The sequence below is a fragment of the Desmodus rotundus genome, chromosome 2, assembly GCF_022682495.2.
Source record: "Desmodus rotundus isolate HL8 chromosome 2, HLdesRot8A.1, whole genome shotgun sequence".
NCBI lineage: Eukaryota > Metazoa > Chordata > Mammalia > Chiroptera > Phyllostomidae > Desmodus > Desmodus rotundus.
Window position 1 is genome coordinate 106,217,816 of NC_071388.1, and position 26,605 is coordinate 106,244,420.

Genomic DNA, 26,605 nt, shown 5'->3' on the forward strand with positions numbered 1-26,605 from the left:
ACACCCAGCCCCGAGCGCAGTCCCTGAGCGCCCACTCCCCCGGCAACTTGGGAGTTAGAGACCTCTGGGGATCGAGTGGACTCCCACCTTCCCGCACCCGGCTCAACGTCGCGGAGCCGGGAGAGGGCGCCGCGGGAGCGCGAGGGGCTAGCCGCGAGCGCGCGCCGGGAGCCCGCTGCAGGGTCCCGTGGGCACCGGGGGGGGGGGGGGGGGGGGGGTTTGCTGGGCGGGCGCTCGGGGAAGGCGGGCCGGGGAGGGACAGGAGAAAAGAGGGAGGGAGAGGCAGGGGCGTGTGGGTGCTGAATCCTCGCACTCCCCGCGCCTCGCACATTCTCACCAGCAGCTCGCGCCCAGCCAGCCCGGCGTCGCTCCGCGCGGCGTTTGCTCCTCCCACTCTCCTTCGGCTCGGTGGATCCTGCGCTCCCCGCGAGGCTCACGAGCAGAGTCTGTGGACAGGCGCACAGACAGACGGCCCCGGGGACGCCTCGGCCCGCGCCTCCCGGGCGGGCTATGTTGATTGCCCTACCGGGGTTGGCTGGCGGGATCAGCACAGCTCGGCCCGCGGCCCCGGCGGCCAGCGGGGACTATGAACCGGAAAGCACGGCGCTGCCTGGGCCACCTCTTTCTCAGCCTGGGTATGGTCTACCTCCGGATCGGGTAAGGGCCGCTCGCAGCCCCTGCACGCGTGTCCCCGTAAAGTTGGCGTGGCCCCGGGAAAGACTGTGCCTCCAGAGAGCCACCGTTGGCCACCAATTTCCGTGGCCCCTCAGAGAGGCCGGGTGGGCACAGTGCGGGAGCGATGAGCGCACAAAGGTCCCTCGCACGCGGGCGCCCCAGGGGTACGTACAGTCCGAGCGGCACCCGCAGGGAGACCGGCCGTCCTGAGGACATCTGAGTCTGGAAGCCCCCAGAAGCAGAGACAGCCAGTAGGGACGCTCCAGCTTGGGAGACTCAAAAGAGGGCTAACCGCTGCATAGGGCTAGCCAGTCCCCACGGGCCAGCAGGTCCAGCAGGAACACTTAGCCGGGATCCAGGACCACAACCGCCCCCCAGGGAGCTCAGCCCCCAGAGCCCAAAAGGCGCAGCACAGCCTCTCCTAGAGACGGGGCAGTCCCTGGTGGCAGGTGGAGCCGGCCGTGCCACAGGGAACAGGTACCCAGAGGGAGGGACGTTCGCTGACAAAAAACACAAACCCTGCTCAGAACCCCGGCACTACACGATTTCCAAGGACCCTCAGACTCCCAGAGCCCCTTCTAGGCCAAGGGGACAACGCCTACCAGCTGAAACAAACACACACAAAGGTAGGACGAGAGCTAGCCTGACACACCGAGGGAGACAAGCTCGCAGGGCCAGCGCCTAGAAGAAGCAGGACACACCGCCCTCTAAAACTGGGTGCCGGAGTCTGTATAAGCGAGGGCAGGGTAGCCCTCGCCGCTTCACCACTGCATTTCTACGGAGGTGGGGCCGTGCCCTGGTTGGAAGGTTGGGGCCCGGGGTGGGGGTGGGGGGACGTATCGGGACGGATCTTGGAGCCGCATTTGCATGGCTGGTCACACTTTGTACTTAGGAGATAATGCGTGTGAAAGCCCGGATGGGGTGAGGGTGGGGGGCTGCAGGGATTGATAGAGGTTCCGGCACTAATGGGCCACCTTGGCAGGTTGCACCCAATCTGCTACCCCACCCCCAGGAGGGAACGTCCCTACCGCTCCGCCAGGCAAGGGGGCAGGCTAGGGGTGGTGTGTTGCAGATCCTTTGTGTTTCGTCACTATTCCACCCCTTTTCCCACCCCGTGTCTCTGGAGCGGGGATTTCTCAAGTTGAGCTGCAGTGGAAACCAGCAGGTGCGCACAGAGCGATCGAGGCGGCCCGCCAGCCGCAACCGCGGGTAGAGAGGCGGCTGGGGGCCGTGCTCTGTCTGCCTGCCGGTGTGTTTTAAGTGTTATTGATTCGCCCGCGGCTGAGTGGCTTTTCTTTTCCCCTCTACTTTAATCTTCATCTTGGCTGCGGCACCCGCCGCCACGCGCGCATCCAGCATCCAGGAAGCCGGTCCGGCTGATCGGCGCTGGCCGCTCGCGGCTTTATCTCCTTTTTAATTAGAAACAGGGTGGAGGGACAAGGGAGGGAAGAGAGAAAGGGAAAAACAACAAAAAATAACCTCCCTTGGCCCGCGCCTGCCCGACCTCCCGCCCGGCGCCAAGACCTCATTGACTCCTCAGGTGCCCAGCTGTCCCGGAGGGAGGGACCCCGGGAAAGAGCCGGCCTGCGGCTCAGCAGCCGCCCTTTGGGGCAGAGAGAGGTCGAGGTAGGGAGAAGGAGTTGCAGGGTGATTTGGAGCCAGGCTCTGCTGCTCCATGGGCCTCGGGTTATCCATCTGTAAAATGGGCATGAGGGGTAAAGTCCCTAACAGGCCTTCTGGTTCCCCAGATGTGGCTGGTTCCTTCCTGCTCAAGACTGATGGCAGGGCATCTGCGGTTTTCTTATTTATCTGGATAGTTTATGTGCACTAGCCCCTTGTGACAGTCAGATCCAATAATAATAATAACTTTAACAACAAGGTCTTCTAAGCACTTTCCGTGTTTTAACACGTTTAATTTTTACAACAATCCTATGAGGTAAAATAATTATCAGGCCCAATAATTATCAATATTCTCATTGTAGCCATGGAAGCACAGAGAGGGGGTGTAACTTGCCCAATGTCGCACAGCTAGTAGGTGAAGGAAAAGTAGATGGCACCCTAGTTTTGACGTTTTAGCTGCTACATTATTGTTCCTGTGAATTTTTGACCCTAATATATCATTATACTTCTCTACTGGTGTAGGGATTTCCTTGTGGCCAGCTAGGTATTCGAAGATTCATTCTGACTTGTGGAAAGAAGATGCACTTAATCTTTCTATGCCACCTCTTCCTCAAACATTTCAGAATTCTGGCTCTGTGTTAGACTCTGTTTTAATGGCTGAGATGAATGGCCAGTAGCTCTCACTGGGCTCCTGTTTCAAATCCATCACCTGCTAGTCTTCATGTCTCAATCTCTGTAAGCCTCTATTTCAGATATGTAAAATGGGTAGGGTGAGTCCTGCCCAACAGGGCTGTTTAGAAAAGCCACATGGGCTAATGTTTGTGACAGTGCCCACCATATTGCCTTGGCACATATTAGGGATGCTGCAAAAGTTCATGCATTGATGTGTCCAATGCATATTTGGGGAGCAGGTGCTCACCCTAAGTGACATTTTTGAAGCTCCACAATCCATTCATTCAGTAGCCATTTAGTGAACTGGCAGACAGCCTTCCTGCCCTCAGAGAGCTCATAGTCTATTGAGAAAGGCAATAAACATGTGAGCAGGAAAATTAAAAACAAATATATTAAGACATTTCAGAAGACCAGACCATGAGTAGCAAGAGTATTAAGTAAACAAAATAGAGGTTGTGATGGAAAATTAGGAGGGGTGAGGTGGAGAAGAAGGTTCCCTTAGCTGGGTTGGTCAGGGTGGTGACTCTTGAGGTCCCATAAATAATGACAAGAAGCCAAGCATGTGCAGCTCACAGGGTGGGAGCTTCTAGGGAGAGGTACCAGCAAGGACAAAGGGCCTAAGACAGGTAGAAGGCTGGCATGAGGCAGGAGCAGAGGGAAAGAGGACAGGAGTGGTCAGTTATGCACCTGGAAAGGCGTGGAACCTCGGGTGCTGTTGGTACAGGGTAACTATGCTTTAAGAAATCTCAGTTCCAGAACAACTTTTCACACCTGAGCTCCAGGATGGAGAGCATGAGGCACTTAGCCCAGTGGCTGGTCATGGCCCTCATTAAATGGAAGCTCTTATTATTATAATCAGAGTGAGGCATCTGGGGTAAGATCTTTTCTTTCTAAGTAGTCTTGAGGATTGTACAAAAGGAAACTACAGATGAGTCACTCATCTTTATATAAAGGAAGGGCTACCTACATCATCAGGGTTACTATTGGAGCCTGTTCGGGGTTATCTTGATATTAGGAAATGGCCCCAACCTCAGGCCCATAACCACGAGTCACACTAATGTCTATCTTCCCCATGTACCTTTGCCATTTCTCCCCTTAGCTCTACCCTATCCATCAGTCCATCAGTCCATAGCAAGTTTGGTCAGCTCTATCTGCAGCCACCCCCATTACTGCCACCAATGCCATGCCACTACCCCCACCTCTTGCCTGGCATCCCACAGTCCTCTCCTATGGGGCTGGAGAGATGGGATCCTGTCAATATCATGCCTGCAGACCTTCAGTGCTTCCTGATGCATCTGAGAAAATTCCAGCCCTGGGCCATCTCTTGTCCCCAGGGTGTCTTCCTTCCCAAGCTCCGGTTTGCACCAGCTTCTAGGGGTTCTTCCTGTTACTTGTCAACAGTTCCCCTCCCACAACTTGGCATTTTCTGTTCCCTTTGCCCAGAATGCTCTTCCCCAGACCTTCTCACTGCTGGCCAATCAGATCTCTGCTTCACCGTTACTTCCTCAGGGAGGTCTCTCTCCTTGACCACCCCAGCTCAAGTGGCCCCTGTTCCTTCCCTCCCAAATTCACTCCTAATTGCCATCACAGCATCTTTACTTACTGTTTTCATAGTGTGTGTCACTGTCTGGAATAGCCTGTTGGATTCATTTATGATGTGAATAACCAGAGTAAGGCATCTGGGGTAAGAGCTACAGCTCTACAGCTCCTTGAGGACAGGGCTTTTGCCTGTCTCCCAGCATAGGGCCTGGCACCTGATAGATGTTCAATATGCATTTATTCAGTGAATGACTTTCACCAGAATAGTCATAACCTTCTTTTAGGTCTGTCGTGTCCAGAAGGGGATATAGATACATGTACTCCATTGGCTTGTGGGGAGAAAATACTTAGAGCTTCTACCAACAATATCTCTTTAAATACATTTTGGTAATAAAAATATACATACATACCAGACAGTATATAAGCCATGTATGAACAGTTGGTCTTTTAATGAACATCTGTGCACCTACCACCTTTTCAGAGGCAACTGCTACATGAAACTCTATATTGAGTTGGCCAAAAAGTTCATTCAGTTTTGCTGTACGCTGGCTCTAGTAGTGTTGGTTCTCTTTAACTTAATTCAAAATCCTTTCGTTAGATTGTATTATGACAGCTGTCATATCAGCATGCATTTAAAAAATTGTCAAAATTGGTGAATTTTTGTGCAGCCATTTTAATACTGAAGGTAGAAGTAAATACACAACATTTTCACCATATTATGCTTTATTATTTCAGGAAAGGTAAAAGTGCAACTAAAATGCAAAAAAAGATTTGTGTACGGAGAAGGTGCCATGTCTGATTGAATGTGTCAAAAGTGGTTTGCAATGTTTTGTGTTGGAGACTTCTCGGATGATGCTCCACGGCCAGGTAGACCAGTTGAAGTTGATAGCGATCAAATCGAGACATTAATTGAGGGCAATCAATGTTAAACCACATGGGAGACAGCCGACATACTCAGAATATCCAAATCAATAAAGTTATTTGTGAAAATTAAAAGTGTGTCTTTTATTTCATGGAAAAAACCATATGGACATTTTGGCCAACCCAATAGTTTTCCTTTGTAGTTTTTCCACATAGAGATGATTCCTGAACAGTATTGAGATTCATTTTGCATGATTTTAAACTTCATCTCAATTGAATCCTACCATAACTACAAAGGAAACTTGCTTAGTTCACTCAGCATTTATGTTTGACATACATCACCTTATTTTTTGGTATTGAAAAGGAAATCATGCCTTACTAATACTGTATATATACACTGCACAGATACCAGTGTGGAATCACTAATGAATAAACATGGGTATCAAGAAAGTTGGGAGACTCCTGCTGGCAGCTGCAGGGTGAGGTGACCAGGGCCAATACCCAGGGAGGACCTGTAGGTCATGCCCCCACCCTGAGACGCTAATGCTCCCTTTCTCTGTTCCAGTGGCTTCTCCTCGGTGGTAGCTCTGGGCGCCAGCATCATCTGTAACAAGATCCCAGGCCTGGCTCCCAGACAGCGGGCAATCTGCCAGAGTAGGCCCGACGCCATCATCGTCATAGGAGAAGGCTCACAAATGGGCCTCGACGAGTGTCAGTTTCAGTTCCGCAATGGCCGCTGGAACTGTTCAGCGTTGGGGGAGCGCACGGTCTTCGGGAAGGAGCTCAAAGTGGGTGAGTGCTCCCCAGACGCTGCAAACAGGGTCTTACAGGCCTAGCGAAGACCAGAATACTCTCTCGGGAGCTCTTTGGGACCCCCTTACATGCCCCATGCTGGGATGACCCCAATATGGGATCCTGAAGGTGCTGTGACTGGAATTCAGATCTGATGAAGGTCAGTCCCTGGTTTGAATCTAGACCATGCCAGCTGTGTGTGGCCCAAATACTAACTGGCTGAGATAACACTTATGTTGTTTTTTAATTGAAGCCCAAAATTTAAAATTAGCTGTTTTACCTAAAAATACAAATTTCTGGCTTATTTTGAAAAATAAGTTTACACATGTATTACCATAGTTATAATGGGCTAGGGTTGAGAACACAACTTCCTTTAGACCCATTCACTGCCACAGTCCTCACCACTCCCTATTATTCATGTTATAGCCAGCCTTATAAGACTTACCTGGACACTTTGGGCATTTCTATTTGCAACCCTTGTTTTATGGGAATTGTGTGTTGTTTGGACATGCACACATAGTCTTGCACAAAGTGTCGGGACACACATTTGGGTTTCCAAAACGATTGTGAGAAAAACCTAGTGGAAAGGGTTTGGCCACCAGGAGGCTCTGATCAGTGAGGGGAAGGCTGTGTTGTGTGTCTTGCTTATGTGTGTCTGGACTGGCAGGCCAGGATCTCTGAAGGCTTGCTTTGAACTGTGGACTCCCCTGAAAGTCTGCTCAGCCTCGGGTTTCTTTGGGATGGAGTGCTTCACCTGGTCTGCTCAACTGCTCACTGGGCATTCTTGAGTCCTCTCTCTTCATCAGCCCCAACATCAACAAGTCCATTGGTTACTGAAAAAGTTCACACAAAACCCAGCCACTGCTCTGAGTCCTCACTTCCTCCCTTCTGGATCACACAGCTGATGTATGTATTTGGGTTGCCAGGCCCCCATCCCCCACCTCCACCCCGACCCCCATCATCCTGCTGCTCCCTGATCCTCCTGCAGATTCTTCTGCAGGCAGGGTCATCCTTTGTAAATGGAAATCAGATCATGTCATTTCCCTGCTTAAAACCCTGGAATCAGAATGAAATCCCAACTGCTGACCTCTGCCACCATCTTCTCCCTCCCCTTTGCCCACCCAGCCTCATTCTGTTTCCCAAACATATCACACTGGGTCCTGCTTTGGGAATACAGCCACAGGAGTTCCTTTCCCACAACCCCATACTACTCCTGAGCCTCATCCTCTGTGCACATGGCTCCATCTCAGCATCCTGATCTCACAGAGCCTCCTCTAGACCCCTGTATGAGGTCCCCTATAGCCACGAAGCCCTATCCCATCATTCAAGCACTTGGCACTGCCTTCATCTCTTCCTCATCTATTGGGAATGCTGGCTCGGTGGGTGTTGGGACCCCCTGTCACCAGTGAATGTTTTCTTCCCATTTCTTCTTGCAAGGAAGAACAGCATAATCTTAGTCCCGCCAAAGGTCTCAGTTTATCACCACCCTCTGTAGGTGCCTTCTTACACCTGAAGGGACTGCAGAACAGGATCCCAGGTTCAGGATGAGGTTGGTGGGGATATGGTGGCCTCTTGCTGCAGGCCGTCTTCACACGCATACCCCTTTCAATATCTTTGTGAGATAGAATTTTGCCTTGCACCACTTGCCCCTGTTTCCCTTCTGCCCAGTGCCAGGGCTCACCTTTCAGGGGGAGAACCAGGGCTCAGAGAAAAGAGGGGCTGCCACAGCTTGTGCCCAGAAATGGCATCAATACTAAGACTCCAGTTTAGGTTGCTGAAATCCCCATTTTGTGTTCCTTTCCTTTTTGTCACCTGTTGTTTTTCTGCTTTCACTTGCTCATACCCCTGTCTTCCATTTCTGGGACCCAGCTCTGTGCTCTGGCATTATTTCAATTATGGGGAAACTGGGGCTCAGAGGAGACCTGTCCAAAGTCAACAAAAGTGAGTTGTAGGGTCTCCCAGAACTGGGTTGATTCCAGCACAGTTTGTAGTCTTGGAATAACCAGCCCGTTGGTGTCGTTGTAATAGTACCTACTGGGATGCAGTGGAAGGCCATGGTGATGGGGGCCCTGCCATCCAACAGCACGCCCCCCACCCTGGCTGGAGAGAGGTGTAGAACTGAGGGATCCATTTCAAGCTGAAGTGGAAGATGACTCCATCCAGTGTACTCGGAGTGGAGCAGAGGCCTGAGGCAGGGAGCCTTTTTCAAGAGGAGGGCTTGGATAGGCAGAGGTGGCCTTAGGGAATTCAAGCAAAGAAAGGAGTCCAAGAGAATCCATGGGATAGTCCCACCTGGGCCTGGAAGAGGATGGGAGCCAGAGTCGGGAGGTATGTGGTCAATCTGAGCAGTGTGAGTTTCTAGGTTGGTGGGAGCAATTGGAAAATTTTGAGCATGGGTGTGACTGCCAAAGTAAGTCACATTGTATACCATAGCCACTATACAATGATTTTTGGCCCATAAAATGGCAACATCATATGATTCAATCCAATGGGAATTCTGAATTAAAGGGTGGGTGCAAAATTCATTCATTCATTGTGATTCATTGATTCACTCATACATTCCCCCACTGTGGCTGGAGGCTGTTGTTCTACCTGTGTGGTCAGGGAAGTCCTCTGAATTCATGAGGTAGGTGAACCTCAGGCACGTTGAGGGGATGAGCCTGCCAGGCAAAAGGAATGGCATGTGCAATAACCCTGAGGCAGGAACATGTTTGAGGAACAGCAATGAGGCTGGTGTAGCTGGAGTACAGCTAAAGAGGGGAGAAAGAAAAGCTCAGAGGTCAGAGGAGCCGGGAGCTGGACAACGCTTCATCGGTCAGGCATAGGCAGTGTTTTGGATTTCCCCCCATTGAGTGGAGAGCAAGAGAGTGACAGGGGCTGACTTCAGATTTAGCAGCATTGCTCTGGGTGTTGGAAATGGAATGAACTGTTAAGGGACAAAGGTGGGAGTTGGGAGTCTGGTCCAGTTTTCCAGGCAGGAGGTGACTGGTGACTGTGGATAGCAGTGGAGATCTGCTTTGGAAGGGAGCTGACGGGCTGGAGGGATACTGACAACCTAAAACTTAGGAAGGAGTTGCCCTTCTAAGGTGGTTGTAGTGGGAGCAGAAGAGATAAGATCAGGATTGGACCCCTTCCTGCAAGTCTGAGCAGTCACTTTCCTTCTGAGCCTTGGTTTCCTCATGTATAAACAGCTATCCTGCTTGAGGACACCATGAGCAAGTTTCAAATTTAGGCTTTCTGGGCTCTTCCTCAGCGTTCTTGCCCCCATGGGTGAACAAGGGCTGCCTTGTGGGGTGAGAGATCAGGAGTGCAGTGTTTGACTTTGGGAGCTCTGGCCATCAAATCCACACTCCAAGCAGCAGGGCACATCTGCCATTGAAGAGATTTCCCAGAATCTCCAACCCATGTTTTTCTTACATCTTATTGGCTAGAACTTAGTCACATGACAATACTTTGCTACAAAGGAAGGTGAGAAATATAGTCTTTTATTCAGAACAGCTGACACCAGCTAAGAATCCGTGACTGAGGAGGAAGGGAAACATTAACACTGGAGGGGGTGGGAAGCCAGTCCACGACAGGTTTTCCATCCCATGCTGAGACCTAAAGGCTCTCCTTCCACCACCCCCTCAACTTCCACTCCAGTCCTGAGCTCTGCTTGTGTTTCATGGCTTTGTTTTGCCTTCTGAGTGTTCCAGATTTTACTGCATAGATTTGAGGATGGCCATGGGCAAGGGCCTCTTGGATGCTAGAAACTGAAACCCAATGTAGGCTACCTCAGAAGAAAAGGGGAATTCATGTTTGCATAAGTAACTGGAAAGTCAGGGATGGTGCTGACTTTCAGAATGGCTCGGACCAAAGGTGGTGTTGGCTTCTACCAACCCCAGAGCCACCTCTTTGAACAGTGAGATGGCTGTTGCATTGCCAGCACCACAACTTCCAAGTTCAAGTCCTGCAGAAAGGCCTTAACCTTTCTCTGGCAGCACCTGCAGAATTCCTATGGTTTACTCTGATTGTATCAGATAACAGGGCTTGACTTTTGGTTGTGTGTCCATCAACAACAATCACAATGGCCAAGGGCAAGAATGCTTTTGTTGGCCAGGAGTGGGAGCTCCACCTAGAACATTTCTCATGGGAGCGGGACTGCTCATGAGTCTATTAGTCAGCTTGGGCTGCTGTAAGAAAGTACCACAGGCTGGGAAACTGAAACACAGAGATTTATTTTGTCCCAGTTTTGGAGGCTGGAAGTCCAAGATCAAGGTGCTGGCAGGTTTGGTTTCTTCTGAGGCCTCTCTCCTTGGCTTGCAGATGGTGACCTTCTTACTGTGTCTTCACAATGTATGTTCTCTATGTGCATGCCCTTGATGTCTCTGTGTGTCCTAATCTCTTCTTATAAGGACACCAGTCAGACTGGATTAGGGTAACCCTAATGGCCTCATTTTAACTTAATCACTGCTTTAAAGGTCATGCTTCTGGATACAGTCGCATTCTGAATGACTGGGGATTATGAATTTGGGGGAGGGGGACACAATTTGGTCCATAACAATGAGCAACCACAGTGCAGCATTGGTCTGTGCTTAAAGGGAAGGGCATATGGGGTGAGGTGGTACTCAGAGGTGAGACTCCAAGGTGGGAAGAGTGAACTGAACAGTGGAGATGAGCCTTGACCTGGGTCTCTAAGGGTGTGAAGAGTTTCATTGGTCAGTGAATGGGATCCCAGGCTGAGGGAACAGTGGTTTCAATGTATGGACATTTGATTGCTAAGGGTATGGTGAACAGGGGTCTGCAGCCCCAGGAGGCAAGGTGTCACTAGCCTCAAGGGAGATGACAGGCTGTCTATTCAGGGTCTTAAGATGACAGGGATTATTTGGGTGTTTGTGTGGCCCACATCAACTTTATCAATTGCTACCCAGTGTGGCCCTTGCTGACTTTAGAAGACATTCACCCATGTCCAGGCTTTTTTTCCCTTAAATAATACAATAACTCCCCTGCCCCCACCTTCAATCTATACTACCCAACACAGCAGCTAGAATAAGGACAGGCAATTTACATCCACTTCTGTGAACATCCTTCATGTACTCCCTGCCTATCCCTCCCAAGCCATACTTTCTCTACCCTAGATCTTGGGTTTTCCATTGCTTGCTTGCTTGTGTCTAATTTATCATATTGATATATTCCACAGAAGTCAGTTATTTGGTTTTATTTGTATGGGGTTGACCAAAAAAGTTAATTTGGTTTATTTTTCCATAAGATGGCTCTAGTAGTGCTTGGTTGTCTTTAACTTCATTCAAAATAATTTTGTTAGATTGTATTGTGACAGCTATCACACCAGTGTGCATTTTAAAAAAGCTAATCAAAATTGGTGAATTTTTATGTAGTCATTTTCATTATGAAGACAGAAGAAAATATGCAAAATTTTCAGCATATTATGCTTTATTATTTCAAGAAAGGTAAAAATGCAACTGAAATGCAGAAAAGATTTGTGCAGTGTATGGAAAAGGTATGGAGTGTGGCTGATCGAACATGTCAAAGGTAGTTTGCAAATTTTCATAGCGGAGATTTCTCGCTGGATGATGCTCCACAGTCTGTTGCGTAGACCAGCTGAAGTTGACAGCAATCAAATTGAGACATTAATTGAGACCAATCAACATTATACCACATGAGAAATAGCTGATATACTGAAAATATTCAAATTAATAAAGTTATTGGTGAAAATGAAAAATGGGTCTCTTACTTTACAGAAAAAACCATATGGATTTTTTTGCCAACCCAATACTTAATTTTATAAAGAAAATTATCAAACTATATGCAATCTTTTGGAATTTTTCACTCATTTATCTTCCTGGTAGCTGCTGTTGATTCTTTTTTTTTTTTACCCTCACCCAAAGACATCCTTATTGATTTCAGAGAGAGGGAAAAGGAGAGAGGTACTTTAGTGAGAGAGGGAGAGAAACATCGGTAAGAGAACATCGATCAGTTGGTTGCCAACTGCAGCCAAACCTAAGAATGTGCCCTGACTGGGAATTGAACCCAGTTTACAGGATGATGCTCTAACCAACTGAGCCACACCACTCTGGGCTGTTGATTCATTTTAGCTGTGGTAAATAGACCCCAATGCACACCCATGCTTTGGGTTGTGGGGCATGTGGGCTGCCTTAAACCTTTGCTGTCACTAACAGTGCCACCACAGGTCTCCTGGCATCCATGTGCATGCATTTCTCTTGGGTACATACAAAGGAATGGAATTGCTGGTCACAGGGTAAGAACGTCAACCTGATTTCCACAGTGATTGTGCCAAATGCCACTCCCATCAGCAAACAGTGTTGATCTATAGCCTCTCCAACATTTGGGGTCATCCAGACTTCTTCATTTTTGCCTAAGGAATGGGTGTGAGATGCTTTCTCACTATCATCTTGGTTTGCACTTCACCGAGAAGTGATGCTGTTGAAATCTCTTCCTACATTTACTGGCTGTGTATGTTTACTCTTCTGGGAGTTGCCTATTCATGCTTTTGCCCATTTTTCCTTGGAGTTGTGTGTTTTTCCCTCAGTTTGGGCCATCATGGTTATATCATGGTGCAGGGAGTAGAGTATGGGCTGGCTCAGCAACACCTCAGGGAGGCTGAGATAGAAAGGGCTTCAATCTCTTGTCTTTTACATTTTCATTGAGGACAAGTAGGGGCCTGGATCTGACACAGCCCTTCCCCTACATGTGATTTTCGTATGCTACCTCATCTGGTCTCATCCATTCCAGAAAGGATACCTTCATCTCAGGCTTGGAACAAGGTGGAGAATGACTAAAGGCAGATGACTATTTTGTGGCAGGACTGAGATCCATAGCAGTTCACTGTTCCTGAGAGATTCTTCTGTTTGTGTGCACCTGCCAGATTTGAGATTGTCAAGCGTGCCATGACCTTGAGAACCTTGTCTTGTTGCTGGGTTGTGGGGCAGCCAAAGAAGTACAGGCATCCAAGTCACACAGACAGGTTTCCATCCAAGCCCTACCACTCCTTTGCTGGTGCCTCTGAGCAAGTACCTCACCTTTCTGATCTCAGTGTGGCCATCTGCAGAACTGGGGAGTCATGTGGCCCACCTTGCCAAGTGGCAGCAGCATTATACAGGATGTAAGGCCCTGGCACCTGCTGGGTTAGGGCCATCAGAGGACATCCCTTTGTCCCTCCCATGAAGCCTGCACACCCATCTCAGATGAAGATGAGCATGAGGAACTGGGGATGCCTCTCTAGATTTGATTTTTGTTGCAACAGAATGGGAAGTTGTAGAATGGAATGGGGGGAAGCTATTGGTTCAATTGCTAATCTAAGCTCACTGTCTTGATTCTACCAGCCTGTCCACTTCTCACCACCTCCACAACCCCCTCCTGGTTCAGTCTTCCATCTTTAGAAAGTTGTTGCCCAGACGACTCCATCAGCCTTCTAATATACTCTTGCCTCCCCAGTCCACACGGCCATTTAGCATGGCATCTTTCCCATGTTGCTCTGATCATGACACCCCTGTGTAAAACCCTACCATGGTTTCCTATTGCTCTGAGAATAAACTACTGACAAGCCCTCCTGGTCCCTTACCATCACAGACTTCTGTGACTTTCATGACAATGCTATCTCCATCCCAGCCCTGCTGGCCTTCCTCTGACCCTTAAGCATGTGAAAGTGCTTTCAACCTCAGGGCCTTTGCCCTGGCTGTTTCCTCTGTTTGGGTAAGCTTTATGGCTCTCCTGTGGAGTGGAGATGCCCATCCCTATCCATCCTGTACCTCCCCATTTCTTCCTATCACTTCACTACTCCAGGGTGTAATCTTGATCTATTCATTCATTCTGCAGTGTTTTGCAGTGGTTCAGCCCTGTAGCCAACTGCTTGGTTCTTTTCCCGGCCAAGGACTGTGACCAAATGGCCATGATAACAGTGCCTATGTCCTAGGTGTGAGAGGAGGAGATTACTTATTCCCTGTGAGGCACTCAGAACTGTGCCTGGCACACTGCATGTGCACTGTAAACCATAGTTGAGTTGTTATCATCTGTCTCTTGGGCAGAAGGTATGTCTTTGAGGGAGCAAAGACCTCTGATACAGTGCCTGGCACCTAAGGGCATATTCACCACAGGCTCAGTGGGTGTGGGGACAGACCCTTATCCTAATTCCTTCTGGAGTATGAGGAGGAGCAGAAGAGTGGCAGGGAGAAGCTGCTGAATGATGGTGGGTAACCTGCCCACCCAGCATTATGCAGGTCTCCACTCAAATGCTGCTTCCTCCAGAAGGCCTTCCTTGACCATCTGGCCTGAGAATGCCCCTACCCCCACACCAGCAGTTCACCCAGATGCTGCTGCTTTTACAGTACTTACCTCTTTCAGAAGTGACTTTTCTTACTTTGTAATAATGAGTCCAGCATCAGTCTTCATACCAGACATGGAGAAGTTCATGGAGCCAGGGACTGTCAGTCTTGTTCTCCTGGCACACAGTAGGTGATCAGGAAACACATGAGGAAATGCATGACTCCCAGGCAGTTCAGCTCCTCTCTGCCCAACGTGCTAACAGTTGTTCTGAGCCCTTGAGGACTCTCAGGTCTTGGAGGCACTTCACACACGGGAAACACTCTGTTCATTCTGTTGTGTGAGTGAAAACTTTTCATTTCTGACCCAAATACAGGATCGAACATTCATTCCTGCACATTTTCATGTTCATCCATTTTAGCCCAGCATTGTGTTAGCTCCCCCTTCCACTCTAGATTGCCTTCCAGTGGGATAAAAATGTTGACTAAGTCAAGGCCTAGGGAAGACCCCTCCCCAGTGGCATGACTCAAGAGGATCTATTCCCAGGATCTGGTCATCAGAACACTAGTCTCCACTCCCTCAACCCTCACCAGCTTCTCTGGGAAAATAAGGGTGGGGGTGGTCCTGGAATGATAAATTTGTGAACTTAGAGTACTGTACTCCCTGCCCAAGAGAGCCAGGGTTTCCACCAGCAAATTAAAGCTGCTCTCTTGTCTGCAAAAGTCATGCAGACAAGAGAGCAGCTTCCCCTGGAGGGTCCTCTCCTCTCTGACCTTGGACTCAGTGCTACTCTGGTGGAGCTGCTCTTCAGAGGCACCCACATCAGGAAACACTGCGCTGGAGACCTTCACAGGGTGACCATGCTTATCATGTGGGTTTTGCACTAGTCAGAATCCACCAATGTATATTCACTCACCCCCAAGTCCAACATCTTTCCCCAAGGCTACAGCAGAGGCACATGCTAGCTTCTGACATGGCTGTGGATGGCGAAATGTAATTCTAATCAACATTACCCTTGAAAGTCCCTTAAATAAGCCACAACATTCAGAATACCTGGTTTTATATACAAGTACAGTAAAACATTCGTGTGGTTGTATAAGGTTTGTACAGTGGTGTAGAGAATGAAGAGCACGCATCCAAAATATACAGAGTATTTTTTGAGTTTTTTAGATTCCACATATAGTGAGATCATATGGTATTTGTCTTTCTCTGTCTGACTTATCTCACTTAACATGAGGTCCTCAAAGTCCATCTATGTTACTTCAAATGGCAAGATTTCATTCTTTTTTTATGGCTGACTAATATCCCATTGCTCATATGTACCACCTCTTCTTTATCTGTTCATTCTTCAATAGACACTTAGGTTGTTTCCATGCCTTGGCTGTTGTAAATCATGCTGCAATCAACATGGGAGTGCAAATATCTCTTCAAGATAGTGATTTCATTTTCTTCAGATATATACCCAGAGTGGGATTTTTTGGACATAGGGTAATTCTAGTTTTAACTTTCTGAGAAGCCTCCATACTCTTTTCCATAGTGGGTGCACCAATTTATATTCCCACACATACAGTATTTTAATTTATTTTTCCCTATGTGCATTTTCTTGAATTCATATAAATTAATGTTCATGGGATCACACACCATGCCCCCCACCCTATGTGTCCACCCATTTATTTATTTATCTGTCCCACAGATATTAACTAGAATCTTCTGAGTGGTAAACAGCTGATGAATCCCTCAGGGCCCATGGAGTAGTGGGGACAGACCACAAGGTCAGGACTGCAATATGCTCTGGGATCTGGTAGAAGAGAAGAGGGCTCTGGGTGGATGAGTAGGTGGACTGGAGCACGGAAGGCTGCCTGCAGGGCTCACCTGGAAAGGGCTGGCCCATGACCCAGGAGAGGAAGGGGATGGCAGGGGAGGAGTTGCCAAGAAAAGCTCCTAGGAGTGACCCAGCCAGGAGACAGGGGTCCAGAGTCCTTGGGCATCTGCACTGCAGGATGGGGTGTAGGGAAGGCAGAAGGAGGCTGGAGAGAAAGGTGGGGACAGTCAAGCTGCAGGGTTTTATGTTCAAGACTTGGGGGTTGCCTGAGAGGGGAAATGTTGGAAGAGTTTCTCTCCCCTGTCTCAGGTGAGGACAGGAAGTGGGAAGATAATCAAATTCTTAGCACATACAGAGATTTGCTCTGTCTCCAGCATTATTGTTAACAAAGAAATGGTGATTTCCTGATGTATGCTCCTGGGGACAGCTGCGTTCTTTCCCAAATACTCATGACCTCCTGTTTGGTGCTTCCCTGCCAGAATTTTTCCAGGGTTGGGCACAGATGACCTAGGATTCAGCTCTGGGGGCCACCCTCCTCTACAGACTGGGTAACTTTGGTACATTTCTGGGCTTCTTCTGCTGTCACATTTGTTACCATTTCTCCTCTTGAGCAGTCACTTCAGCAGCTCCCCTCTCTCTGCCTTGGGTGAGTGGCTGGCCTAGGATCCCTAGTGTGGGAATCTGCATGCCATGCACAAATCCATCTTTTTACCCCTTTGGGGCTCTGAAAGTGGATGGAGTACATGTCTGGTGAGCTAAGGACTGCTCGGAGGGGTGGATTGGAAGACCTTTCCAGTGAGAGAGAGAAGCGAGGGATGGGGCCAGCTCCGCATTCTTTCTGCTGTTAACAATGTGCCATCCTGCCTGAGCAAAGACCTTTTCTTTCCCTATTCTTGTCTCGAACACAGCTAACTAAGGACATTTTCTCTCATTTGCATTTTTGCAAGCCTTATACCATCCTGGGTTTTATTCGTCCTGACACTATTTTTGAGATAAGTCCAGTTTTCTTATGGTGGACACACACACACAGATGCTATTACATCCACAGTCATTCATTCATTCAGCTGTTGAGGCTTTGCAGATAAATAATCCAGGTTACCACAGCCTAGTGGGAAGAGACCGATCATTTAATTCAACACCAAATAAGCATGGCTGAGGTGCTGGGCCATGAGCAAAGGGAGGGAACTCAGGAAGGTCTCTCAGAAAAGGGATACAGGAGCTGCATCTTGATAGGTATGGTTAACCAATAATGCACCTAATAAGAGCTACTGCTGCCCTGGCTGGTGTAGCTCAGTGGATTGAACATGGGCCTGTGAACCAAAGGGTCACCGGTTTGATTCCTAGTCAGAGCACATGCCTGGGTTGCAGGCCAGATCTCAAGTAGGGGGTGCATGAAAGGCAACCACCCACTGATGTTTCTCTCCCTCTCTTTCTCCCTCCCTTCCCTTCTCTCTAAAAATTAATAAATAAAATCTTTTTGAAAAAGGGCTACTGCTTATTAATCCCTTATCAGGTATTGTGCGGGCTCGTCATGTGTCTTGGTTTATTTAATCCCTTTAGGAGGCAGGCATTTATTATTCCCATTTTACAAATGAGGAAACTGAGGCCTTGAGAGGTCAGTTAATTTACTCAAGATCCAGCCATTGGGAAGTGGAGCCAGGATGTGAACCCAGGTTTATCAGCGTACAGGGCCCTGCTTTGAAACCACTGGGCTATATTTTCTGTTTCCAAGCAGATGGGAGAGGAAGGGCATCTCTAGGCTGAAGGAACAAGATGTGCGAAGGCACGGAGGCAGGAAGAAGCAGGTGTTGATCCTTGATGGGAGGTCAGCAGAGCTCTCTGCCTTGCCTGGTAGAGAGACCCTTGGATGGAACCCAGGTAGGAGGGAAGGTTAAAGGGTGGGGGCCCGCATGTGCCCCTCCCCTAGATCCCAGCTCCAGTGGCCTGTTGCCTTAACCAGGCTCAGTCCAGACACATATTCCCTGCTTCCCCAATTTTCCTGGTTGTTCATTGAGAGGCTCTCTAGTTCCTTTAGATGGAGACAGCCAGATGTGGCATTCTGAGCCCAGTAGGGCTGTGAATTGTCCTGCCACAGGATTGGCAAAAGCAGCCTTTTTCCATCTGTATATTTTCCAAATCATCATATATTTTAGCTTGTGTCACTGCAGATTGCTCACTCTCTGACCTATTGGCTTTAAATAGAAAAAGAAAAAAAATACAATGCACTTTGTGGTTTCCAGTAAGATACCGTAAATACACCCAGATAATATTCCGGTGCAAGCCATTTACAGTGGCTGCACAGGGTGGTGCAATGGAATCTTTCGGCAGGCCTGGACATCAGTTTATTTCCTCTGTACCTACCAGGATTGTTCTGGAGCTGGAATGTGTGGAGGGTGTCAGTTGGGCTCCTCATTTTCATCTCAGTGATAATATGGATTTTTACTGGGCAACTTCTAGAGGCCTGGGCTTTTTACACAGGAATTTCATTGAATCTTCAGGGCAACCTGGAAGTGTCTTTTTGGTGGTTCCCATTTCAAATACGGGGAAGCTAAGACTCAGGGGAGGCAGAATCCTTGCTCAGTGTCATTCAGCTTAATAAGGAGTAGAGAGGAGGGACTGACAAGTTCCATTTTATTGGAGTTATGAGCTGAAGCCACCTGAGCTTCTGGATGGAAAAGTTACTTGGAGATAGGGGTATGTTGAGAGTTAAGAAGGATGAGGTGGAGATGAGGAGGGGGATTCCATACTGGGAACCAGGAGGCCCTGGTTCCAATCCCCCTGGTCTCACTGAAGCACTGGAGATTTTGGGCAAGTTTCCTGACTTCCTTGAACCTGTTGTCCCAGGAGGAACCATGGGCTTCATGTCTGTGGCTCTGAGAGTCTACTCTGATTCCAGGGATATCGGGGCTTCTGCCCAGAGCTGGATGGTAGGGGCCAGCAGGACCTGCCACTGCCCTCTCTATAGTGTCAGCTACCCCCACAGGCCCTAGCTCACCTGCTCCCATCATGGGCTACACCATGTCAAGGGCCATCATCAAACAGTTTGCCCTGGGCCTAGAGCCCTCTCTCCCTGCACATAGAGCCTCATAGCTGTCTCTTCCATGGTCAGAAGTTACCACACCAGATGCCCGCCACTCAGACACTGTCCTATTCTGCATTTTTCAGAGCCCTCAGGTACTGCTGAGTGATTTGATCTCTCTGTCTGGCCCCCATGAAGTCAAAGCATGTCTAAATCACTCCAAGGGTGGGCACTGACTTTGCTTCAGGTTCTTTCTCTGCTCATGGGCGTGAGGTAAGAGGTGGATGGTCAGAGCAGAGGAGGGGTGGGTCTGCCCCTAGAGAGCATGTGGTCAGTGATAGCCAAGTGCAGTGTCTGCTGCTCACTGGCCCCCTGGGGTAGATCCAGGAAAGAGCCAGGGCTGGGGTCAGTAAGACTGGAGTGGATGTCATGCCCTTGAGGGAGAGAATAACTCAGATGCTGGAGTTGGGCTGACCAAGTTAGAATCCTTGGCAGGTTACATCACCTCTCTGGGCCTCAATTTCTACATCTGTAAAATGTAGATAATAATGGCCCACACCTCATAGCACTATTGCAGGATGAAGTGAATTGATCTATACTGAATGCTTAGAACAGAGCCTGGTAAATAGTAAACAATTTTATAACTTTGCTATACTTATTATGAACTATGTGCCATTGGGTGTATTGTCTCACTCCATTTCTGCAACAATAAAACATATGTCTTTGAACCATCCTTGCAGATTTCTTGTAAAACACGAATGAGATGGCATTCAGGAAATTACCCAACTTGGGGGGGAAGGGGCATTCACAGGCTGAGGGATTGGTCCTTCTCCAAACACTGGGCATGGTCAGGGTCTGGGGAGTCCTCTGGAGTTGATAGAGACTGAGTGTGACCTCTGGGCTTGCATCTTGACTCTTCCTGGGCAGGTTGCCTCTCTGAGCCTCAGTTTCCCCACTAATGAAATAAGGAGTTGTTAGTCATCTTGGGGGGGATGCGGTGAAGAAGGTACGGATGGCTGGAGATCAATGTGGCTTCACACCCTGAGAGTCTGATATTTTAAGATTCTGGGATCTATTTCTACCATTTCACTACCATCAAACCCTGTTCTTGGCTTAGCAAGCTTAGCTCATCTGAGTGGATGGGGTCTTAAAAATTATTAATTGGTAAGTCTTAACTACTAAAAGCTGAGTGGCATCTATTGACAAAAATGAAGGCATTTTGATAAGAGTCAATACCTTAAGCCAAAGGAATGGTAAGCTGTCAGATGCAGCAAGGAGCCAGGAAGGGAGGTAGACTAGGATGAGGAAGGACACTGCTAACTTGGGCCTAGAATCCCAGTTCTGGCCAATTTCTAGGTGGGTGGCCCCAGAGAATCACATTTCTTCTCAGAGCCTCAGTTTCCTCACCTATAAAATTGTGGAGAAATGGTGTCTCTCCAAAGGGACTGTTGCACAGTACCACACAGAGAGCCAAAAGCAGTTCTGGCACACAGAGATGTTCAACAAATGTTACTTTCTTTCCACCCTTCTCTACCACCACAAAACAAAACCAAAACCCCAGGCCTCTGGCAAACTCTGCGCTGGCACCCTGGGGGCAGTCCTGCTGGATCACTACCCTTGCAGAGCCTCTCTGAACTTCAGTTGGGTTGCTTTCTTTAGGAACGTGTGAGCATACTTTCCAAAGCACCTACGTGGAATACTAAATAAAGGTCATATGGTTTCGGTCACTGTTTGGAGCTTTCATTCATTCATTCATTTATTTATTCATTTGACAAATATTTACTGTATGCACAACAAGGAACATGACAAAGTACTTGCCTTCAAGGAAATTATATTCTAGAGGGGCAATGGAGGTGGTAGGTGTGGTGGGAGAAACAGACAGCAAACAAATAAGTCTAAAATAGAAGGAAGGTTATGGAGAGAACTAAAGCAGGGGAAGCCTCTCTCTGTACCTTCTACAGTGCCTGTAACTTCATCCATTGCAATCATTATAATACTGTTGTTTATTTAGGTGATATCTACTTTCTACAGGGTAGTGGATACTAACAGGTAAGGAAACAGAGGCTCAGTGACTTGCTATGTCTGGCAGTGTTGAAATTGGAATTTAGGTTTGTTCATTCATTTATCCTCACACATTATGGTGGGGGTTGTAAACAGTGGGAGCCAGATAGACATGGTCCCTGTACCCTTGATTTGCCTCTGCATGAGGCTGTCTTGTTCTTCAAGGAATCGTGGAACATAATGTGGTGAAATGGAATATAGTGGTAATAATAACAGCAACAATGGCTGGTGTTTACTGAACACTTACTACGTGTCTGGTGCTAGGCTCAGCACTTCCCCTCATTCTGTGATCCAGTCCACTCAGTAGCCCATGATGTTAGATGCTATTATTATTCCCATTTCACAGAGTAAACAACAGAGGCTTAAAGAGGTTAACAGGTCTGACCTTAGTTATACAGCCAGTCTGATGCCTGGGGAAGTTTCCTCAACCGTCAGTGTTGGAGGAGAAAGGAGGTGGGACTGGGCAGTGCCAGCCTAATGTTGGTGGGCAAGACCAATCTCAAGGTCATTGGCAGGGGTCAACAGTGATCCTTTAGCATCTGGAAGCATTAGACTTTAGCAGCCAGTACCTGGGTCCCTGGGAAATCTGAAGCCAAGAAAGACCACACCTCAACATTTCTGATTCTAGGCCACTGCCGTCACTTCTCAGGGGCAGTAGGTGCTGAGAGGAAGGCCCATGATGAGACTTCACTCTGGTCTGGAGGTCCACCTTGAACCCAGGGGAGTTAAATGTGTTGTGGTGAAGCTGCCCTTTGCCCACCTCAGGGGATCTGATGAGGATTTTGCTGGGAACGGAAGCCATCATCACTGTGTTCTGTTAGTTGTCTGTCCCTCATTATCTACATAGTCATGGAGTTCAGAGAGTCTGCAGGGGCTGGACATTGTTTGGTGATAGAGCTCATGCACACAAAATTACCAGGAAACAGCCTGGTAGGACAGCCCCTACCCTACCCCTGGCCCCAAGTGCAAGAAGGACCCTGGGAAAAAGGAATATCTCAGATGACAGGCTAGGCCCTGACCCTTCAATCTGCATACTATACTCTTTTTTTTTCCTTCTCTCATTTACTATTTATTTTATTTTTTAAAATTCTTTATTTTTTTATTGTTGTTCAAGTACAATTGTCTCCATTTTCACCCCACCCACACACCCCTGCCCCACCCATCCCCACCTCCCGCCCTTGAGCCCACCCCTTTGACTTTGTCCATGTGTTCTTCATACATGTTCCTTGATGCACCCCCCACCCCCATTATCCCCTTTTACACCTCTCCCTCCTCTTCTCTGGTTACTGTCACATTGTTCTTTATTTCCTTTTTTTTTTGATATATTTATTGCTGATGCTATTACAGTTGTCCCATTTCCCCCCCTTCACTCAACTCCATCCTGCCCACCCCTTCCCCTCACATTCCCCCCCTATAGTTCATGTCCATGGGTCATACTTATAAGTTCTTTGGCTTCTACATTTCCTACACTATTTTTACCCTCCCCCTGTCTATTTTCCACCGATCATTTATGCTATTTATTCTCTGTACTTTTCCCCCCTCTCTCCCCCTCCCAATCCCCTATTGATAACCCTCCATGTGATCTCCATTGCTGTGGTTCTGTTTCTGTTCTAGCTGTTTGCTTAGTTTTGTTTTGGTTTTAGGTGTGGTTGTTAATAACTGTGAATTTGTTGTCATTTTTACTGTTTCTATTTTTTTATCTTCTTTTTCTTAGATAAGTCCCTTTAACATTTCATATAATAATGGCTTGGTGATGATGAACTCCTTTAACTTGACCTTATCTGAGAAGCACTTTATCTGCCCTTCCATTCTAAATGATAGCTTTGCTGAATACAGTAATCTTGGATGTAGGCCCTTGCCTTTCATGACTTGGAATACTTCTTTCCAGCCCCTTCTTTCCAGCCTGTAAGGTCTCTTTTGAGAAATCAGCTGACAGTCTTATGGGAACCCCTTTGTAGGTAACTGTGTCCTTTTCTCCTGCTGCTTCTAAGATTCTCTCCTTCTCTTTCATCTTGGGGAATGTAATGATGATGTGCCTTGGTGTGTTCCTCCTTGGGTCCAGCTTCTTTGGGACTCTCTGAGCTTCCTGGACTTCCTGGAAGTCTATTTCCTTTGCCAGACTGGGGAAGTTCTCCTTCATTATCTGTTCAAATAAGTTTTCAATTTTTGTTCTTCCTCTTCTCCTTCTGGCACCCCTATAATTCAGACGTTGGAACGTTTCAAGATGTCCTGGAGGTTGCTAAGCCTCTTCTCATTTTTCTGAATTCTTGTTTCTTCATTCTTTTCTGGTTAGATGTTTCTTTCTTCCTTCTGGTCCACACCATTGATTTGAGTCCCCGTTTCCTTCGCATCACTATTGGTTCCCTGTACGTTTTCCTTTGTTTCTCTTAGCATAGCCTTCATTTTTTCATCTAGTTTTCAACCAAATTCAACCAATTCTGTGAGTGTCCTTATTACCAGCGTTTTGAACTGTGCATCTGATAGGTTGGCTCTCTGTTCGCTGCTTAGTTGAATTATTTCTGGAGCTTTGAAGTGTTCTGCCATTTGGGCCATTTTTTTTTTTTTTTTGTCTTGGCGAGTCTATTACTTAAAGGGGCGGGGCCTTAGGTGTTCTCTGGGCGGGGTAACGCTGGTTGCTGTGCTGTGATGCTGTACATGGGGGAGGGGCTGAGAGGGAGCAATGGCGCTTGCTCCAGTCTCCACAGGATTTCAGTCACTCCCTCTGCTACCCACAGTCAAATTGGGCCCCTCTGGTGCTGGTTCCCGAATGAGTGGGCTTGTGCACACTCTAGGCTCCTGCGGGTCTCTCCAATGACCTGTCCTATGAGGCTGGGAGTCTCTCCTGCTGCTGCCCCAATCCCCACGGGCTCTTTCAATCAGAGGTCTGAGGCTTTATTTCCCCTCGTTGGAACCCTGGGTTACACGGTCTGCTTCACTCCCTGCTGTTCGTCCTGGTTTATCTGTGCGTGAGTGTGGGGCCACGTGGTACTACCCGCCGCTCTGCCTGCCCAGTTCTCCGCCACTCTGAGTCCGGCCCTCTAGGTTTATCTGTGCGCCAGTGTGGGGCTGCAGGGTCAGCTAGTGGTCGGACTGCCTGCCCCGCTCATCCCACACTCCGCCAGTCTCGGTCCCGCCAGGGCCTGCGAGTCCTCTCTGCCCCGGCTGCCTGTCTCCGCCCCTCCTACTGGTCTGGATGTATGTTTCTTTTTTATCTCCTTGGTGTCAGACTTCCTTGCTGTTCAATTTTCTGTCAGTTCTGGTTGTGCGAGGAGGCGCAGTGTGTCTACCTACGCCGCCATCTTGGTTCTCCTGTTCTTTATTTCAATGTCTCTGGTTGTATTTTGATTCCTTATTTGTTTTGTTGAATAGATTCCACTTATAGGTGAGATCATATGGTATTTGTCCCTCACCACCTGGCTTATTTCCATTAGCGTAATGGTCTCCAGTTCCATCCATGCTGTCATGAGGGTAGAAGTTCCTTCTTTCTTTCTGCTGCTTAGCATTCCATTGTGTAAATGTACCATAGTTTTCTAATCCACTCATTTACTGATGGGCACTGAAGGTTGTTTCCAACACTTGGCTATTGTAAATAACACAGCTATGAACATTGGGGTGCATAGGTTCTTCTGAATTGGTGTTTCAGGATTCTTAGGGTATAATCCCAGTGGTGGTATTGCTGGGTCAAAAGGCAGTTCCATTTTTAGTTTTCTGAGGAAATTCCATACTGTTTTCCACAGTGACTGCACCAGTCTGCATTCCCACCAACACTGCACTAGGGTTCCCTTTTCTTCACATCCTCTCCAACACTTGTTGTTTATTGATTAGTTTATGATGGCCTTCCTCACTGGTGTAGAGTGGTATCTCATTGTGGTTTCAATTTGCACCTCTCTGATGATTAGTGATTTTGAGCATTTTTTCATATGTCTCTGGGTCCTCTGTATGTCCTCCTTGGAGAAGTGTCTGTTCAAGTCATTTGCCCATTTTTAAATTGGGTTGTTTGTCTTCCTGTAGTAGAGTTTCTGAGTTCTTCATATTCTTCAGAGATCAGGCCCTTGTCCAAGGTATCATCTGCAAATATGTTTTCCCATACGGTTGGTTCTCTTTTCATTTTAATGGTGTTATCTTTGGCTGTGCAGAAGCTTTTTATTTTGATGAGATCCCATTTGTTTATTCTTTCCTTTATGTCTCTTGCTCTAGGGGACATATCAGTGAAAATATGGCTGCATGAAATATCTGAGATTTTCTTGCCTATGTTCTCCTCTAGGACTTTCATGGTGTCACGACTTATATTTTAATTTTTTAACTTTTTTTTAAAATTTGAGTTCACATTTGAACTCATTTTTTGTGTGTATTTTTTTTTTTCTCACCAAAGGACACATGGACAAAATCAAGGGGGAGGGTGGAGGTGGGGTGGAGGGATGGTGAGAAAAGGCATACAACAGAAATTGAATAACAATAAAAATTAAAAGGAAAAAGAAAAAAGCAAACAAAATATAACCAGAGACATTGAAATTAAGAACAATGTAACGACTTATATTTAGGTCTTTTATCCACCTTGAATTTATTTTTGTGTATGGTGTAAATTGGTGATCAAGTTTCATTCTTTTGCATGTAACTGTCCAGATCTCCCAACACCATTTGTTAAAGAGGCTATTTTTACTCCATTTTGTGCTTCTGTTCCTTTTTTGTTGAATATTAATTGACCATAAAGACTTGGGTTTATTTCTGGGCTCTCTATTCTGTTCCATTGGTCTATGTGTATGTTCCTATGCCAGTACCAGGCTGTTTTGATTACAGTGGCCTTGTAATACAGTTTGATATCAGGTATTGTGATCTCTCCTACTTTGTTCTTCTTTCTCAAAATTGCTGCAGCTATTCAGGGTCATTTACGGTTCCATATAAATGTTTTTTGAAGTGTTTGTTTTATATCTGTGAAATATGTCATTGGCATTTTAATAGGGATTGCATTGAATCTATAAATTGCTTTGGGTAATATGGACATTTTGATGATGTTGATTCTTCCAATCCATGAGCATGGTACATGCTTCCATTTGTTTGTGTCTTCCTTAATTTCTTTCTTCAGTGTTGTGTAGTTTTCTGAGTACAGGTCTTTTACTTCCTTGGTAAGGTTTATTCCTAGGTACTTTATTTTTCTTGTTGCTATAGCAACTGGGATTTATTTTCTTGATTTCTGATTCTGGTCTTTCTTTCTTGGTGTATAAAAATGCCTTTGATTTTTGAATATTGACTTTGAACCCTGCTGTTTT

General features: G+C 47.4%; 1 protein-coding gene across 3 annotated transcripts in view; it reads left to right on the plus strand.

Moving 5' to 3' along the window:
• Nucleotides 1-346: 346 nt before the first annotated feature.
• The window catches only part of WNT7A (Wnt family member 7A), a 76,858-nt gene continuing 50,599 nt past the window's right edge, over nt 347-26,605 (plus strand). For 2 of the 3 annotated variants that reach the window (XR_008426158.1, XM_024578199.3), the window contains exons 1-2: nt 347-657; nt 5,933-6,159. Coding sequence is in view for 2 of the 3 variants with exons in the window: in XM_024578199.3 (XP_024433967.1) it covers nt 587-657; nt 5,933-6,159 (298 nt within the window). In the remaining variant the exon portion in view is untranslated. Of the gene's footprint in view, nt 658-1,172; nt 1,302-5,932; nt 6,160-26,605 lie in introns of those variants that run through there. The other variant, XM_045186048.2, reaches the window with a different exon arrangement.